General features: G+C 33.1%; 2 protein-coding genes and 1 non-coding gene across 3 annotated transcripts in view; 1 reads left to right on the top strand and 2 right to left on the bottom strand.

Annotated features, from left to right (window-relative positions):
* LOC133189382 (uncharacterized) overlaps positions 1–12773 on the bottom strand; it is a 433972-nt gene extending 421199 nt beyond the window's left edge. The window contains exons 1-4 of the mRNA XM_061324761.1: positions 12483–12773; positions 9704–9928; positions 8818–9045; positions 8073–8198 (exon numbers count right to left, since the gene is read on the bottom strand). Coding sequence (XP_061180745.1) covers positions 8073–8198; positions 8818–9045; positions 9704–9928; positions 12483–12555 — 652 coding nt within the window. The 5' untranslated portion in view covers positions 12556–12773. The remainder of the gene's footprint in view (positions 1–8072; positions 8199–8817; positions 9046–9703; positions 9929–12482) is intronic.
* LOC133189385 (multiple epidermal growth factor-like domains protein 10) overlaps positions 1–20364 on the bottom strand; it is a 112506-nt gene that overhangs the window by 10175 nt on the left and 81967 nt on the right. The gene's annotated exons all lie outside the window — the stretch shown is intronic.
* Trnat-cgu (transfer RNA threonine (anticodon CGU)) lies at positions 6437–6510 on the top strand. The gene has a single exon. It is a non-coding gene; the product is annotated as a tRNA-Thr (tRNA).

Genomic DNA, 20364 nt, shown 5'->3' with positions numbered 1-20364 from the left:
ATATTGAATTGATTTAATTTTTTTTTTTAAATATAATAATCAGCAATTTTAAAATATGCCGATTTTGAAGAAAGGACTCTACTTTCCTACCAAAACTTAAAATAAGTTGCCTACTGTTCTCAAGATTTTGGGCTATTCTATGTCTTTTATGTTTCTTGTGCGTGTGTGCATGTATTTATATAGTCTTAAAAAAAGAAATGCACACGCAGTACAGTTAAGGTGCGCAATGGAAATATCGGCAATTTTTGTGATTAAAAACATATTCTTAATTAGGATTGCGATTCCTTTCAGTACTTTATTTATATCGGATAAATGTAATTATGGTTAATAACTAAATGTTGAGGACGATAAGATTTTATATTCAGATTTGTCAAGTGATGCGGCAGTCGCGTAATATATTGTACATTTACTTGCAGTATTGTGGTCACCTATAAATTTCACTAGTGCAAGGGCATATTCAAGTTAAAATTTTAAATTTAGAGTATACATATTTTCAACACGCATTGTAGTTTCTGAAAAGTGCTGCGATCCTCTATAGATTCTGCTATTTCATTGTTAAAATCATATTTGTATGACCGCATGCTGTATTTTTTGCTGGTCAACGACATTAAATATAGATATAATTAATTCATCTTCAAGATTTCACCAGGATCGCAGCACTTTTCAAATACCTTAATACTTTTAGAGTTTATGTGTAAAAGCTTACTGTGATCCATTGAGTGTATGCCCTTGCACTAGATCGATTTATTATGACCCTTACATTACCCTCCGATGTACTCTCTTACAAATATACGGCAGTATCAATTATATAGGAAATGTACGGAATATATCTTAAAAAATCATAAAGAGGACATTGCATCCAAGTTAATGGCCTCTTGAATATCTTCAAATATTTTTTTATTTAATCATAGAATACATTTTTCGTTGTACAAATATTACTTGATCCGCCTCTAACTGCATACAAACTGCGTCAAGTTTTAGGAAATGACGTCACATCGACAAGTGCATCGCGATCAGTGACTTGTATACCTTGCTATGTGGGATCTAACTAAAGACAAAACAGCATGTTATAGTAAGTTTTGATGTAGTTTGATGGTCTCCAATAGTTTAAAATAGCAAATAAGTTCATTTTGTAGTATTTTTAAGAATTGATGGTTTTGTATGATGGCACAGTTAATATTTCCTGTACAATTAAGGCCCCGCCCCCCTTTTTGTAGCCTTAACTGTGCTGCGTAATAAATAATTTGGCAGATAATAAAGCAGACACCAGTGAACAATTAAAAGATATTTTATATAAACAAATTGATTTAATGTCACATAAACGTTTAAATGTTCATTTTCTAAAGAGTTTACTGCACATCAGGAGTTCAAGGTCACAACTGTTTAATATCTTGTATGCCCACCATTAGAATAAATAGCGACCTGACAGCGACTCCCCATTGATGAAGTCAGGTTTCGGATCACTTGTTGCGGAATGTTAGTCCGCTCTGCCTATAGCGCTTGCACAAGTTGTTGCAGTGATTGAGGTGCAGGTTACCGTTGTCTTACACGTCTGTCTAATTCATCCTAAGGATGTTCTATTGGGTTGAAATCTGGAGATTTAGATGGCCAAGGAAGAAATGAGATGTTTGTGCGTAAGAAAGCTATGGTTAGTCGAGCTCTATGCAGTCTGCCGTTGTCATGGTGGAGAAGTCTGCCATTTTTCTGCATTATAGGAACATTTCGTGTTTGCAAAATTGAATTACAGTACCGCTGAGCCGTCAATTTTCCGTTTACGGACATATTTTTTCTTCTGGTGTGGGATATTGCAGCCCACATCATTATACTTCCACCTCCAAATCAGTCAATTCCTGGATGCAGTGAGCGACATAATTTTCATGTCGTTGTCTGTAGAACCTTGCCCGACCATCTGCACCGTGCAACAAAAATATTGTTTCGTCTCTGAAACAAATTGTTTTCCAGCTCAGCTCTGCTGGGGCTATATTCTATGCGCTCTAGATCATTGAAGCCTATTTTGACGATGTTACAGATTCAAAACAACAGATCTTACAGGATGTCTTGCTCGGATGCCAGCATCTCGTAATCGGTTTCTGACTCTTTTGATCGGAGATCCTACGCCTTCCAGGAATCGCTGAATGTTGCCGTTTTGAATGTTTCATGCAGGTATTGTGACCTGATGTAGCGGGCCTGAGCAGCAGTTGTTACCCTTGGTCGGCCTGACCTTGGAAGGTGATGAGGCTACCCATGTTGTCGATACTTATCCCAAATGGGAGATATGGTACTTTGGGATACATTCAAGACCCTTGCAACAGCTGTCTGGGATTTGCCTGCTACTAATGGACCAATAGCATTGTTGCGCTGTGCTTCATTTAGACGTGGCATAACATGTGCGTTTAATATCTAAAGATAAAACTGATTTCAACACCGAGAACCCCTGCCTTTTTAAGGCCCGGGGAAGCAGACCCACAAGAAAAACATGCATTATCGATTTAAGCATGCTTTTTGCGGAAATCAAGCAAGTAGAAATTTAGCTGAAATTCTTGTCATTCCCATTAAATGACCTTTCATTTTGAAAAACAGTTCGATTTTAAAAAGCTTGACATTGTCCAATTTCAGACATTAAAAAGATATAAAATTTAATACCCATTGTTACATTATAAGATAAAATAATAATAATAAAAAAAAACTCTCACCGTTAGTGGTTTGAAGGTCATACTAAACGTCAACCATTTAAAAATTTCAAGTAAAACGTCTGAGGCCTATACATAAATGGCGAATACTCGAATGAGGAAAAAATAATCAATCATTGACACATATGCGATTTGAAAATGCATGTAAAACACGTAGAAACTTATCTTTAAAAATATCATTGTAAAGTGAAAATGGAAAGAAAATAAATAAAAACAATGATTTTGTGTGTTAAAAAATCAGTTTCAATTATTTCTGTATTATCATAAATGTACCTTTGATCTTGCATATTTTTTCCCAGATCGTCAAAATTCGATTTCGTATAAAAAGAGTCAATATATATAAATACTTATATAAAGAGTTATATCTCTCTTAAAAATAAACATAAATCAAATTTCAATCTCTATATGACTGGGTTTTGTCCCGGGTATGTGACTCAGGGATCTGTCCTATGCCGTGCCAATAGACGACTGTATCCCTTTGTGTGCCACAGGTTGTAGCCAGGTAAAATAAAACACCGATCGAATAAATATACGGAGAAAATACTACTGTATACGGAGCTAGTAAAAAGAATTCAACACTGCACAGTTGTATAAACAATGATACTTCTTATTTATTAGAATCACCGCACTTGCTTCTTCCACAGCCAAACGCAGAATGACAATCTTACCTCGGATTATCTCTTATATATGTTGGCGGCACCACTAACCTCGGCTTTCATTATCCACCTTAAAATAAAACCTGTTACTAAATGAACCCAGAGCCGGATCGTCACAATTTTTTTGCTGAAAAAGTTCCTAAAGTGAAATTGAATAAACAGCAAACAGCACTCGATTTCTGATTCTTAAATAAATGGACAACAAATGTACACGTGAAATTATTTCTTGAAAAGATGGTTGACGATGTAAAGACAAATAATGAACCACGCAAAATAATGATTGGGGTCATTTTTCGACGTCTCCCCCCTCCCCCGAGGGAGGTAAAAAGATTATGAATTATAAATCAAGAGGCGAGGGATTAAATGCTTACATGTACCTTAGGTAAATTAAGGATACAGCGATGATATGTAAAATTAATTAAGTCTTTTGAAGAAAATGATCTGTCTCATGATAAATTGAAAACACCAATTGATTAGGACCATATACACTATAAGGAAATACATCCATAGTAATTTGACAAGTTATTGTTCTAAAGAATTTGTTTTAAATTCATCCCTTGTATATTCGAGAGAGAGAGAAAAAAAGGGGGAGAGAAAGAGAGAGAGAAAAATTTCTATGTTTTTTTTTTATTACAAGGATTTTAACAGTGAACAAACTTGGAATTTTCGAACACATAGTAGATGTGTCTAATAATTTGAAAAAGAAGAATTAATTATGTTTTAGAGACATTTAATTCATTTGAAATCATAAAGTTGTACCAAAATTACCCGGTAATAATATCAAAACGTGCGACATTTCAACACTTTATATAGCAATTCCCTACAATTAATCAAAGTCCAGGCTTTTTTGACATAAGAGACAGCTGCTTACCTTGTTACTGGGCCACTGCAAAATTATTTTGTTTAGAAACATTCTGATTGTACTCACATGCACTCCAAAGTTAATATTAAAAAGATGCTTGAGATTCTGATTGACAATATCTATGTAGTTTTTTTGAGATCAAGTCTTCCAACAATCTCTCGCCGAAATATGGCTGAAATATTGCCGACTCGGCGTTAAGCAATAATAATCAATCAATCAATCCAACAATCTTTCGGAATATCCATGGGTACCATTTGCGCCCCGTTATGATCAGACATATTTTACTTTCCTTTGAAGCAGAATTTATCCAAAAACTTGCATGACAAGAAAGAAACACTTAGACATTTAAATACAGTGTATGTCGACGACGTATTTTGAATTAAGATAATTACTTCCATTCACATGTCAACTCGATATATTCCAATTAACTTGAAATAAAGGATGCCAGAGAGTTTGACACACTGAATTGTCTACGGATTTTTTTGTCGGTCAAACGGATAAATCCGTAGACAAGGAGCATACCGAGGGTGTTGCCGGTCGACAAGGGATGCTTACTCCTCCATTGCACTTCTGATCTTTTTAGAAATCCATGTTTGCTCTGCTCCCAATTTGTATTGTCTCGGTGGACTTTGAGTTTGATTACTATTTGTTATCTCCATATTTCATTTCATTAAAACCGAAAGAATAAGCAATAATTAACTATCCAGTGCATAAGATAGCAAACTGTCCAATGCATATGGCAAACAATACCAAGGATGCAAGCAGTTTTATAATAAACTGCAAGTAAATATTTCAAGAAACCCCAAGAACCACAACGGAAAGGGTTTAATGAAAAACAAAATTCTATTAGATATCTTTATCTTGTCAACAACTTGAACTGGCTCCATGTGATGTATACATGTACTATCATTTGACAAAAGTTATGACCTTCATAATTTTTTGTAAATTTGTTAAAGATAACATGATTCTGAAATTACTAAATGTACTTGCTAACAAGGTCGTTATAATGACCCAAGAATTTTCGAATTGTTTGATTTAGACTGTAAAGGCCCTTAACATTAACCTATTTATCAGTAAAATTTTAAAAGTTGATAGTACTTAAAGCATATTCTAGCGTCGATATTGGGGTATTACTACGTAAATACATGTAAGAAGTAGGCAATTTAAAAGGCAATTCGATTGATTGTTGATTGTATGTTTTTTACGTCCCATTCGAGAATTTTTCACTCATATAGAGACGTCACCATATACCAATGAAGGGCTTCAATTTTGACCTTTACTCGGCACTCAGGGGCATTGAGCAGTGAGGGATCTTTATCGTGCCAACGCCTGCAGTGACACGGGGCCTCGGTTTTTAAGGTCTCATCCGAAGGACCCGCAACTTTCACTTCAAAGTGCCGAGCGCATGGCGAAGGAACAGTTGCTACCCATTTTTTATCGACTCAGGTCAGTCACGGCCGAGATTCGAACTCACGACCTTCCGATCACGCAGCGAGCGCTCTACCGACTGAGCTACCGTGAACAGTGAGGTCAATTCGAAGTCATCCCTTTTAGCAGATATTCTAGTTGTTATTTGGCGTTAAAGGTCTTAAATCAGTGGCTCGCGTCTTTCACAGTGAGCATATACCTCTTTGCATTCTTTGCCATATTTCCCAGGACTACATGCTGCAAAAATATTTGAAAGATGAAAACTGTTATAAAATGAAAATGCCACATTTAGTCAAGCAAATAGGTTACTGAAGGGTCTGGAAAAATGCAAATAGTAAAACATTCAGTCTCCGTTCAGTTAACTGCGTTACTTCAGTTCTGGAAGTTATTCATGTTGTAGCTCCGCGAAAATAATCGTTCTCGTTTCATTCCACTGTACAAATAAGATCGCTTATCTTTGCAAAAGTAACATGCAACGATGAAATAACTTCACAGTTTCATGTATAACACATATATTCGTTGGTAAAGTTAACAATTTTCTTCTAATTTGTATATCTTGTATAAATAATTCTTATTTCTGGGAGATCGACAAACAGACCCAGAAAAATGCAAATGGTTCGTCAAATAACAGAGCGAAGAATTAAATGACAACTGCAACAAACTTTTCTTTCATATTTCAGTTAAATTTACCCTATATTTTACATGAAATCTCCACAATTTGCAACAATCTCACAAATTTTAAAATTATCTGTCTAAGAAATAGCATGCCTCCATCAAAGATGACAAACAGGTATATTACTGTTCACGGTAGCTCAGTCGGTAGAGCGCTCGATCCGTGATCGGGAGGTCGCGAGTTCGAATCTCGGCCGCGACTGACCTAAGTCGATAAAAAATGGGTAGCAACTGTTCCTTCGCCATGCGCTCGGTACTTTGAAGTGAAAATTTCGGGTCCTTTGGATGAGACCTTAAAAGCCGAAGCCCAGTGTCACGGCAGGCGTTGGCACGATAAAGATCCCTCACTGCTCAATGGCCCTAACTGCCGAGTAAAGGTCAAAATTTGAAGCCCTTCACCGGTATATGGTGAAGTCTCTAAATGAGTGAAAAATTCTCGAATGGGACGTTAAACAACATATATCAATCAATTAACAAACATGTATCCTATCATATTATAACACTTTTTTCTATATAAGTTGGTTTTCACTCCATATCTTTTAAAAAATACCTTCAAGCTTTGCTTAAAGGTTTGCATGTTTTGCTTTTCAAAAACATGGAATTATGATCCACACTACCTTAAAAAAGACTGTTTATATACCATAGCAAGTATATTTATAAGACCATGATACTAAAATAACTAAATTGTAGGGTTATCAATTTACATGTACATTCAAATGTTCAAATATCCTTTGATACCATTTACTTTCAACTGCTTTTTTAATAGAGTAGTCCAAACAAAGTTGACAATACTGGTAAATATCCTTTATTTATTAGAAATCCCCAGTTCTCTTACTACGGAAGCCGGTTGGTTCCAGGTAGAAAAAATATTTTATCTGGCGGCCGCCAGATAACTTTCTGGCGGCCGCCAAATAATTATCTGGCGGCCGCCAGATAAATAACTGGCGGCCGTCAGAAAGTTATCTAGCGGCCGCCCAATAATTATCTGGCGGCCGCCAGAAAGTTATCTGGCGGCCGCCAAATATTTATTTGGCGGCCGCCAGATAATTTCTGGCGGCCGCCAGATAAGTTTTTGGCGGCCGCCAGATAACTTATCTGGCGGCCGCCAGATCTTTTTATCTGGCGGCCGCCAGAAACTTATTTGGGGGCCGCCAGATAAGTTTCTGGTGGCCGCCAGATAAGTTTCTGGCGGCCGCCAGATAATTATTCGGCGGCCGCCAGAAACTTATCTGGCGGCCGCCAGATAAAATATTTTTCTACCTGGCACCTACCGGCTTCCGTATCTTACACTGAAGTCACTAAGCCAAATTGTTACACTTATTTCAAATTCATGAAGGCTTTGATAGCCCCAAAAAGATTGAAAAACTAAAGCTATCAAAAATCTTTAAAGACATTTACTGATTTTGACATCCCTACATTTTTTTTCTTCAAACAACTAATGTACGTAGACAATATTTGCTTGTAAAATAATCATGTCTGTCCTTTGTTTGTTTATCATATGTTGTGTATGCTGATAAGCATGGAAAAATAATACAGTGGAGAAGGAGCTTTAAACCAAACTCAAAATTTAAATTGTATACTAAAAACCTAAAGAGATATAGATGTTATTGCCAAATCAGAATTTTTTGAAGTAAGTTGCAAAATTTAAAACAAAAAGCAGGGAATTGTAATTTGAATGATGCACAATTGTCCTTTATTATCGATTGTGTACATAAATTCTATGGCAATTTTCTTCCTAAATTTGTACTATGAATGATAAGTTACCTTTGCAAAATGGTGGAAGATATCCCTCTTTACAACCTTGTGTATCACACCGTCCCGTTATGTCGCATTCATATTTACACATATCACATCGAGCACACTTTTCGCCATATTCATGACGTGGGCAACCTGTTATGAACATGTTGAACAGTGAATTTGTAGATTCATCATACTTTTAACATGACAAATAACCAATTCAGTGAGAAGTTTATTTAATTTTGTTTCCTATAACAAAAAAAAAAAAAAAAAAAAAAAAAAAAAAATGTGCAATGGTCTATGTGTTTTAATGTCAAAGACGTGATGATAAGTAATGTTCAGTAAGTAAGCTTATCATACTTTTGACACTTGTATTGCAAAATTCACAAAACCCAGTAGATCCATTAAAATAACGAACTCTTAATTTTACTAGCATTTTAAAACATAACACACTTACATCAATAAACCTAAACAATTTCGAATAACCACCCTTATCGTTTAAAGATTTTAAAAAAAAGGAAAAAAAATTATTTTTATATCCAGATATAAATAAATATTACATTTAAAGACATAAAATATTCAAAATTATTAAAATTTTATAAATAAACATGTCAAAAAATAGCACTTTCTCCTTTAGGAATAAAATATTGCACATTAACTGTCATATGTATTTTAAGTGCCTTGCTAGTGAAAAACTACGGCTTAAGAAGGGATTCCTAATTTTTTTTTTCTGTATTTGTATACTTCGTAACACTTTCTCAAAAAATTATACCGTAAATCTCCACTTCACAGATCTCCAGAAATACACCAACTGGGTCATTAATTTTATCATTAAAAATCGTTACATAACGCGCTATACGAGTACAGTCCACTTCAAGCACCGTATGAAGTGTCTTATTCCCTGGGTCTTGATAACATATGTACTTTTTATCTACGTTTGGCGTATAAGACGCAAAAATGGAAAATCCTTTGAGTCTCTTCGTATTATGATCTGTTCTCCCTGAAAAAAAAATCAAAATAAGTAAAAATGCGTAAGCTGAAATTAATTAATTCTTTCAAAATAAAACCCAAAATAACATATTAAACCATTTTTTTATAAACGTTTGCTGAACATCCAGCTTCACGTCTACTGCGTGTATTAAAAAAGATTTTCCCCCGACGCTGAGAATCAGCAGTTAAATATGTTGCAAAGGCACAAAATACTGTATACATGTATCAACTCTCTCAATTTCCTTTCAGGTTCATCATTATAGTTATATCACATTTGGAAAAATGGAAATCTTCAAGTTAATTTTAAGCAATTGTAAATGATAAATAAGTTGCATTTACATGCTGATAATCATTTGTTAACAAAACCAGTTTCGAAGTTATTTTATTTCTCTGAAAATGTTTTTTTTTCTTTCGTAGATAAAGAAATCAACAATTTACAAGACCCTCTAAAGGACCAAAGCCTTATATTAAAGCTACCATGGATTAAAATAAGAAACATAAAAAAAATGCGAGAAAAGGTTTGAAATTTAAGTTTCATTATTTTTAAATTAGTGACAGGGACGGACACTTAAAACATTTAAAAGGAAAATAATGGATGAGCCTTGTTGAGTTGTAATCCCATATTTTCTTTGTTTTTGATCAAAGTAGAATATATGAAAGCATATTACTATTCTTGTCGCTCCTGTACCATATTTTAACGCTTTTTAAATTGAAGTAGTCTCCGAGGTCAATTCTTAACCAGGCCCTTTTCCGCCCTGGGGCTGTGTGCATGCAGTTTCTATAATCTTGATCGAAATTTTTGTCAATGGTTTTGTCAGCAGATCCAGAGTAAGTACCATACGTATACGTAGAACTGCTTTCCACTTTCGTTTTTGTTGTATTCACGAGCTGGTCTTTTGAAAATAAAAAAAAAGAAAGGGATAAATAAACATAGAGTTATCTACCTTAGTATAATGAATATTATTTAAGTATAATATCTAAAATGAATTATAACATAAAGATTTTATTTTTTAGTTGAAGTAAATTATGGCAGAAGGTTTTACAACATCATATTCTTAACATACAAAAAAGGAATAATTTCTCTTGGATAAATATGTCAAACCTATAATTGACAATGTCATTTACTTCTTGTCAAATAAATTTCGAAAGTAATTGAAGTCGTAAATTGATAAAAATAAAACGTAAATTTTTAAGGAATGTTTTTAAGTTTTGTGTGAGCGCGCTTCATGAAATATGCCTACGTGACAAGTCTGTGTGATTTACACACTAATAATTCACACTGAACTTAAAAACGTTCCTTATATTCATATTTTATGTGTTTAAAAACACCAAAATATACTAGGTGCTTGAATTTCTCAATGTCCTATATCGTTATAATTTTATTTATGTCTCTGTCGCCTCATTGTGACGTCACTTAAGCGCGAGTTTCTCTGTGTTTATTTTTACGCGTGAATTTACACAAAAATGTCATTCAAATCAATTTCATAGTTGGGTAAGAAGAAAAACACAGAAAATGTAAATATATCATAATAAATACATCCATAGAGAAGCTTTTCTACGAAATGACAAACTTTACTGATTTACTACTGTATAGTTGAAACACATCAAAGACCGCCAAAGGAACAGTTTCATTATTTCTTAGATAACAAATCCACTTTCTCTAACTAGCAGACTCTGTATTTTGTAGAAACCCACCAAATCCATTCAACACGTCATATCGAACAAGGTTCATTGCTTTGTATTCTCATTATTTTATTTTCTTAATTCTTATTTTGTTAAGTCATTGTCAACGTAAGAATTGGTTAAAAAAAGACGAAAAGAGCATAGTGATAAAAATCGTTGTTATAGACGAGTCAGCTGTAACAGCATCCCCAAAGGGGGTTCATCAAAATAGATATTAGTTATACACTCGGATACGTTCTTGCTCCGGATAAAGCTATTTGTAAGAAGTGCACTACCATTTAGGTATGTACAAATGACACGGAGGTTAGAATAAGGTATTGTTGTCAGTGACTGCAACTCAATATACGTGATTTTATATATAACGTGTTCTGTTTATATTACTATGATGAAACATTGAATTACAGACATAATAAATACATTAATGACCTTTTAAGTATCTGAATGTATTTTTTATTAATTTTTTTCCGACATAGTCTAATTTTTGAAGAAGAAAAAATGCAATGAAGAAAACGATATTCACTGGGGTTAATTGAACAAAACGAAGAAAAAGAAAATAAAGAGCAACGCAAAATGAATTTACAGTTGGTTTACAAGATATCTTATTCTTCTGAAAACTTGAAAATACGGATCTTCTAAATGTAAATTACATTCCTTTGCTAACATTTGCACTCCGCGCCTTCGTGGATAAGATAGTTTACTACATACATGCTTTTAATGTCAATAACAGATATTTATGGTTCAAATCATATTAAAAATGAAAACTGTAGGATGTACTATGAAGGTACTATCATGATTTAGATGAAAGTCCCATGCAGTTTATAATGTGTACAATGTATATATCTGATGTAAGAGATTGTTTTGCCAAAAGGAGATTAAACTCAAATTTCAAAAGTATTTTTAATTGCATTATCAGTTTACGTAGTACTCACAAAGTACTTTGTCACAGGAGGGAAATATCTCACCTTTATTTGGAATTCAATATAACCAAGTTATATATATCATCATAGGTTACTACAACAACTATTAATCGATTTGAACTTTGAAATTTTGCTTCAAATTAAAGAAAAGTCATAATTTGTTAATTTAACACAAAGAGGCAAAGGGAGAAAAGTGTAGGAGAGAAGAGGCATCAGCCATTTTGCCATACCTACTTTGTCTCATGTGAGAAAAAGGGTTCTTAATTCGATATGTAATGCATGTGTTTCCCTTTATTTAAATAGATAAACTTCCTCCAAAAGCTTAACGAGCTTTCTTCATAAAAAATCATTATAAAATTGATTGAGGCTAAATTAAAATAGTAAGTGACAGTACAACAGAAAAACAATCTTATTATAAAACTGACTTTAAGAAATGCATCCACGAAAATTCATACCCTTGATATATCAATGAATGCAATTTTTCTCCACAAAAGTCCCCTTATTTTAATTTTATTTCATCTGATTAGTCATTGACGAACTAGGCGATAAACATTTGTAACATGGAATTGATGAGTATTGCCAAATATGAATTTATCAATTCATAAATAAAGGAAACTGATGTCTAAAATAAAATGAAATAGTTTATTTATACCAGTGATAATCATTGCTGAATGAAATGTTGCTTTATCTGGAATTTGTTTTAGTATTAAAATGGTGGGTTTCTTCCTTGTACGATTGAAAACTGATCCAAAACATAAAAGTAAAAATTCATCATCGTTATTTCCGAAAATTGTTGTTTTGAAATTTGCTGTTTAAAAGGTATGAGTGGAAAATAATTGATACCTACCATAACTTGCAACATAATGTATTAAATAAATCCAAACGTATAATACCAATGGACTACCCGCATAAAATTCCATACTTGATCAACAGAAAATGCTATCGTAAAGAGCAAGACACTTCATGTACAGCTGTACAATCGTAAATTGTTATACTATCAAATCCTGATAAATATGTTTTTTCGTTCCTTGTTTAATTTTGAACCACTGAGATAAATGTTACAGTTCAATTCCCTTTTACTACAAGCTAAAAAGGATGTCATTTTTTTTTTATAAAGATAATTACAACCACATTAAGCACTCCTCGTTATAAGTGAACGCCATTTGTATCTACGCCGATTTCATGTTCTTTTCTTTTCTTAGACCAGGAAGACATTTATTTTGCTTTTGATAAGCGTATTCATAACACTAGTTAAGCACTAACATTAACGTTTCAAAAAAATTAACAGAGGAAACGGGACATTCAGTTGATGAATTTTAAAAGACACTTGTACTTGAAGTCATCAGTTATAATGCAGTAATTCAAATACATGTATTTATAACTAAAATGCTTTATGGTGCATAACGTAAATTTAAAATCATAACACTCACAATATTATACGTTATTTTTAATATACCATATACTGCGTTTTTAATAAAAATGAAACTCGTAAATTTACTTACCTTGTCATTAGTCATTTGCAAAACTATTTTGTTAAAATACATTCTTATTGTACACACAAGTACTTTGAAGTTGATCTTAATAAGATGCTTGAGTTTCTGAATGACAATATCTATGTGGTTTTTGGAGACCAGGTCTTCCAACAATCTGTTGAAATTTCCATAGGTACCAATTGCAACCCGTTGTTAGCAGCCCTAGTTTTGCATTAATATGAAGCAGAATTTATTTGAAATCTTATACATGAGAAAAAAATATCTCTTGCTGTGGCCTTCAACTCGACATTTAGATATATCGACGACGTATTATCAATTAACAATGGTTATTTCCACTGATATGTCGACACGATATTTCCCAGTGAGCTTGAAATAAAAGATACCACAGAATCTGACACAGATGTTTCATATTTGGATTTTTTACTAGAAAACGACATTAATGGTAATCTAATAACAAAGTTTTCTGATAAACTTGAGGACTCTAACTTTTCAATCGTCAACTTCCCTTACTTATGCAGCAATCACCTGCGTATGGGGTGTATATCTCTCAGTTGCGCAGCACTGTTAAGGCGTACTATGAAGAAATCAACGGAATATAGAGGAGAAAAAGTCGGGATCCTTTTTAACTGAATTTATTTTTGTAGAGCTGTTATATTACCACATGACTTTGATACTTATTGAAATAACATAGCATACCCCACTGTATATTAAATTTAGTTTGATCACCTGATTGGACAGTCACGTGATAAATGCATATAATGTGTTCTGCATGGAGGTCATGCACAAATTTCAATATTGCAAGGGCATACCCTAATTCAAATTAAAAATTTGAGTGATTAATTGTTTCTGCATATTCTGTAGTTTCTGGAAAGTGCTGCTGCTTTAAATAAAATTCGCATTTTGTTAGTTTAAATTTCAAATATTTGGGCTCATGTTGAAAAATGTATGACCTTTACCAAGTATTTTATGTACTTATTAAGTCTAGCTCTCGATTTCAAGAAAGCAGCAGCACTTTTCAAGTTAAGGAATATTCCCTTTCTTTATATTCAAAAATTAGTCAAGATCTATTAAGTGTATGCCCTTGCGAAAAGGCGATTTAATGAGGCACCTCGATGTTAAACATGCTAACCCTATATACACAAAAACACTGTAGAATTAATTCAGTACATTCTTAATAAATTATTTATTAATGACATTTAAACAAAGTTTTGTATTGGTTTTAATGGTCTATCTAACATTTGTAAATAATATTCTGTTTAATAATTAATCTATATTTCATTGTGAAAAAATTACTCGATACGCCTCTCATTGAACATCAATTGCGTAAAATTTTCCATTGATGACGTCATGTCGACAAGTGCATAGCGATCAATAACTTGTCTAAACCTTACTCTGTCGGATTTAACTAGCGACAAAAATGAATGCACTGATAAGTTTTCATGTAGTTCAATGCTACTACACAGTTTAAAATCGCAAAGTATTTTATTTTATGGCATTTTAAGGAATTTGCCTTTTTATGTAATATCATAGTAAGCATTTCCCGTATAAATTAGGCCCCTCACCCTTTTTGTAGCCTTAACTGTGCTGCGTGATTCGATACGCAAGAGCATGCTCAACGTTTGAACAAATTCTAAAACGAGGTAAGTTATTGACAAACAAGTTGATGAAACAAGAATATCAACAGTCTCGTTTAAAGTCATCATTTCGTAAGTTCTATGTTCGATACAATGACCTTGTCAGCAAATACAATCTATCATTAAGTCATAGGCTGACTGACGTTTTTCATACTTATTGTTAGGCCATTGTTTACACACTGAATTCTCGACGGATTTTCCTGTTATTTACCGATCATGACAAGGAGCCCTTGGCGGGTGTGACCGGTCAGCAGGGGATGCTCACTCCTCCATGGCACCTGATACAACCTCTGGTGTTTTTGAGGTCCGTGTTTGCTCTGCTCCCGATTTGTATTGTTTTAACTGACTTTGAACTTGAACACTGTTCATTATCTTCATTTTCATACACTCGTACTGAATTAATCACTTCATGAAGCTAGGATTGAGGATAAAATTTTTATCGGATGATCATTCATTCTTGGTAAATAATAAAGCTTAAAAACAGGGATTAAGCTCAAAATCATATAGAAAAGAAGAAAGCTAATGCAGGTCAAACGCAGACCCATGGTCAGGTGTCACGGAGAAGTACAGGTAAGTTACCATAGCTCTTTGTCTTAAACAGATAAACGATTTAACGTCACATTTGCATGTCTTGACACAGTCTTCTTTCGTTAAGACTAACATAATGTACCCAAACCTTATGATTATATTTTTTTTTTTCAACAAATTTGTTCTGAATACGTATTGTTTTTAACTTACAAATACACTAAATACATATACAAATACACTTACATTAAATTCCTCGAACAGGCACTCTTGCTTGCTTTAAAAGTACTTTTAGCACAGAATAACTTGGGGTGTTCTCTCTCTCTCTCTCTCTCTCTCTCATGAATTTCCTTTTTGTTCAGTTCAGGAAAGGATATATCTTTTTCATTTTTTTTTTTAAATTGGTCAAATCTGCAAATGTTCGATTTAATTTTTTTATTTAATACAATCAATTTGAAATGTATTCCATGTTTAGAGAAATATTATTATGGCATCATATCGACTACATGCAGAGAGTGGCACATAACCACCTCTGACAGTGACTTAACAAACAAACATGTTTTCTTTAATTTTGCATGAACATCAAAATTAAAAAGAAATATTCTTCATGTGGAGAGGCCTATTAACACAACTGACTTTATAATCAACCAGAAGGTAATGCATAATAATTAAAAGAAATCTTCATGTACAGCAATCTATTGCCACACCAAACTTAACACTCACACAGGAGTTTATACATAAAAATTGTAGAGGTATATACCAGGTAATAATCTACATGTGAAACGGCCTATTACCATGCACACCCCACATGACACTCACACAGCAGATAATACATTAAAAATTGTAAAGGATATAATCGTCAACATGTGGAGTGGCCTATTACTATAACAAATATACACACTTACACATAAGAAAACTTTAAAGGTGTTTTTGATACGATGTCTCATACGAATCCTTTAAACGTCTGGCCAGTTTAAAATGTGCAATTCTTGTTGTCAAAATCAAGCCGGTATTGTTTAGATCAAGCACAAAATGTTTATTCAGGAATACATGGTCTTTTGTCTTCAGATATTGAAGGGATTCACGAGTTAAGTTTCTGTTGTTTTAAATGATTCGGACTGCTGCTACTTTCTGCAATTAAAATATTGTGATAAAGTAAAAGACAGCCGGCATTCTGAAGGCATATCAACTAACTTAAGTCCTGGTCTCTTACAAATAAAACAGTCAGAATGGCTCTTCACTGTTGATTTACATGTAATTGGTAAGGAAATTGATGGAGGACTTGGAGTTTTAGTTGAAGTTAGATGTACTGGTATGCGTTTATTTGAAAGTCATCTTCACTCTCTAGAAGCTGGCTTTTCTGTTGTTTTGAATGTTCCTTGCTGTACATGTGTCAGAACTTGTTGCAGACAATAGAATTGTCAGCGGCAGAAATGAGAAGCTTCTGCTGCAAATATTTGCAAATGGCCTTGTTGAACTTTTTCCTGTCTCTTTGTTTCACTCTTTAATAACAACATGCACAGTTTAAGTTTTTTATTCTTCTCTCACACTAAGGAATCCTCTAATCAAATGTTATACATGAATTAAAAATGCAATGAAAATACAGTTATAAATTTAAAATCATCCATTGTTGAATTTTTGTAAGCATCATACATATATACTTCAAAATAATTTTAGTTTATGTTGTTTTTGCACTCGCCGTGAGAAAATGAGATGAATTTATAAATAATTAATACATTTTGTCATAAAATTCTTAGTCAAATATAGCTGGGAAAAAAGCAAGTATTATTTTATATCAAATATGATTCTATGAGTGTAGAATGAAAGAGTTTGAACATTACATAGATTTATCCAATTCATGATTAATTTCATCAATTCGTTAGACATAATTTTTTTTATAAGAAACCAAAAATGTGAAGTCACATTTTAATGTGAAGTCACATAAAATGTCAATTAATTACTTTTTTGGTTGTGCTATAGAGATCAGAGAATGATAATCTTTTTTTTAAATGACATAAAAAGAGAATGATTATATTTATCAGTGTGTTTAAGGGTATAATTCTCATCCAATATGTCAAATATCTTGATTTCTTAACATATCTAACTGTAATTTTTTATCAGTGCTAAAAATGAATCAAGTTTAATAAAAACATCGGTGGTCATATATTTACCAGATGTGTTGTATCTCAATTTGATTTTGAAAACTATTGCAGTTAAAAGGGCTGTTACCTATAGGGAATACATGTAAACTAATTGTTTTACATATTCTTATTTGATCTAAAAGATTTACTGAAATCTCTTTCTCACTCTTTTTCTCTCTCTTGAAACACTGGAAAGTTTTAAAGGAAATCGAAAAAAGTTCATTAGTTTACTTTGAATCTTTATCAATGTTCAAATGTTGTGCCACAACTTGTGCTTGAATTTTTGTTTAGGTTACATGTACAGTACAAAGGCATAAGAATCCCGGGCATATGTCAAGAATCCTAATAATAAAGCATCATAGTAACTGCACATCAATCAATTATTATATATACATGTAAATGAAACACAAACTGTTTCATCTGATATCAAGTAAATTAAGATTACTTACACATGAAAGCTTGAAAATTTCTGTTATTTTCCAACATCGAAAGTGAGAGCAAACGTCTATGCACAATTAGTACCCAAAGACTTTCGGTTCATCGTAGTTTCCTAGATTAGAATACATTTTTTTTTCATTATATATATTTGAAATTAATATAAACACAGTTATATCATAAAAACACAATTAGACGACACGAAGAAAGGGAGTCTAGAACCCACTTTGAAAGATCTATACACCGGACGACTGAAAGTGCAAGGGGCGAAACCATGCACACAGAAACTATTATTAGACAAAGGCACTTCGCCCGCTTTAAAATAAAATCCTGACCGCATATTTTTTATTCATTCGTATTAATTTCTTCTTTGTCTAGTTTTATCACAATTGCATTGTAGTATTCATTTTCTTTGCCGCCGATGCATCATCAATAAGTGTTAACATGGTTAATACGTACATTTAATCGCAATCCGGAATATCATATTTTTTAGAAAATAAAATAGTGCACGCACCTCGCCCCCATTTTTTTTTTTTTTTTTTTTTTTTTTTTTATAGAATTTAAGAGCGATTTAAAATATATAGATTTTAGACCAACTTGAATTTTTTGGGGCGAGAAGTGTGCACTATGAGAAAATTCTTTAAAATTACAAGCTTTGGGCAAAAATATCAAGAATTTATTGGACCATGACCGGTTCTAACGACTATATAGCTCTGATCCTGTGTCTTTTTAAAAAAAAAACCTACCTTTTTTTTCTCAAACCCGAGATTCTGATGTTCATTCTTGACTATAATATTCCTTGGAAATATTTACTTTTATTTTTTACATATTTTAAGGGTCATATTTTGGGGTTGGTGAATTTCTCCCTTATCTATAATAAGAAGATTACAAACACATAATGTTCCGTCGCTAAACTTGTCCCATAAAATTGGGTGTCCTTTACATGCAGGAAGATGTGCACTTGAAATTCTCAAAAAATATAAACTTGAGAAATTAGAGTAAAGAAAAGAGACTCCTCTTAAATAATGCACTCAGTTACTTAGTACCGTTATTTATAAGTGAGAAAGACATATTAAAATGATATACAGTTAAACCTCGGTATCTCGAACACCGTTATCTCGAATACAATGGATATATCAAGTGTGATTTTGAAGTCCCAATCCTTCATTTTTGAAGTGGATATTTCAATTAATCCACGGATATCTCGAAGTTTCACTCGGTCCAATTGAGTTTGAGATAACGAGATTTAACTGTAATACATTTGAACTTATGGTACCCAAATTATTTAACCACATCGTTCAACCTTTTCGTTTGTTTATTTCCAGATATTTGCAAAAAAATATCTTTCCTTATCACTGTTTTATGTGAACAAATTGGTGCTATATTCAAAACATTCAAAGAAAGATTGATTGTTTGATTGTGTTCATCGGCGGATTTGTGTTTTACTTCCTATGATAGAAGACCCCGTCACAGTTGTATGTTGTTTAACGTCCAATTTGATAATGTTTTACTCATATTGAGACGTCACCGTATACCGGTGAAGGGCTTCGAATTTAGACCTATACTCGGCACTATTCTTTGATAGTTCTTTATCGAGCCAATGCCTACCGCGACACAGGTTCTTTAGGTCTCATCCGAAAGACCCGTGACTTTCACTTCTAATACAGTGCGCTTTGCGAAGGAACAGTCACTACCTATGTTTATGTCTTAGGTTTGACTCGGCACAAGAATCGAACCCGAGCCTTACAACCACAAAGCGAGCGCCCTACCACTGGGTTACCGTGACCGGTATAAAAAAAAAAGATTTCAAAACTTGTGGCCATTTACTGGATTCACCTTAAAATATATTCATAAAATCCGTCAATAATTTTCAAAGAATCTACCTGGAAATTTTAGAATTTTCCTATAATTATCGTTTTTTTACATGTAAAATTTTACCGCGAAAACATCCTCTGGATAGGCATGGATAAGTCGGCTAAGTAATTAATTTCAGAATTTCTTAAGATTAAATGCAATGATGAGACCATAGTTTGCTTGCATTTTATTTCGGGTGTGAACGGTCAGCAGGGGATACTCACTCCTCCGTGGCACCTGATTACACTTGTGATGTTTTTGGAGATCTGTGTTTGCTCTTCTCCCGATTTGCATTGTTTAAATGGACTTTGAGCTTGACTACTCTTCGTTATTTCCATATTTCATTGTAAAATAATTTGCATGTTTGGACTTGAGTTTTTAATTTTTTTTTTTTATAATGTCACAAATAATATTCATATTGGTATTTATTTTGAGTTATACGTTATTTTCGACAATCAACATATAAAAGAGATTAATGTTCTTCCTTTTGTTCAAATATTTTGCAAAATTTATTGCATTGATAAATTTAGCATAAAATCAAAGCATATTGTTTATATTAATAAGCGGTTAATAATCGATACCAGTAGTGATATCAATGACAATAGGCTTGAATTCTACTCTATTGCACGGGCAGGCAAATGTTGTTT

The sequence above is a fragment of the Saccostrea echinata genome, unplaced genomic scaffold (genome assembly GCF_033153115.1).
Source record: "Saccostrea echinata isolate AGI-Se365-2 ecotype Australia unplaced genomic scaffold, CSIRO_AGI_Sech_v1 ptg000018l, whole genome shotgun sequence".
Classification (NCBI taxonomy): Eukaryota; Metazoa; Mollusca; class Bivalvia; order Ostreida; family Ostreidae; genus Saccostrea; species Saccostrea echinata.
The sequence above is the reverse complement of the archived record's forward strand: the minus strand, read 5'-3'. Positions and strand labels throughout refer to the sequence as shown.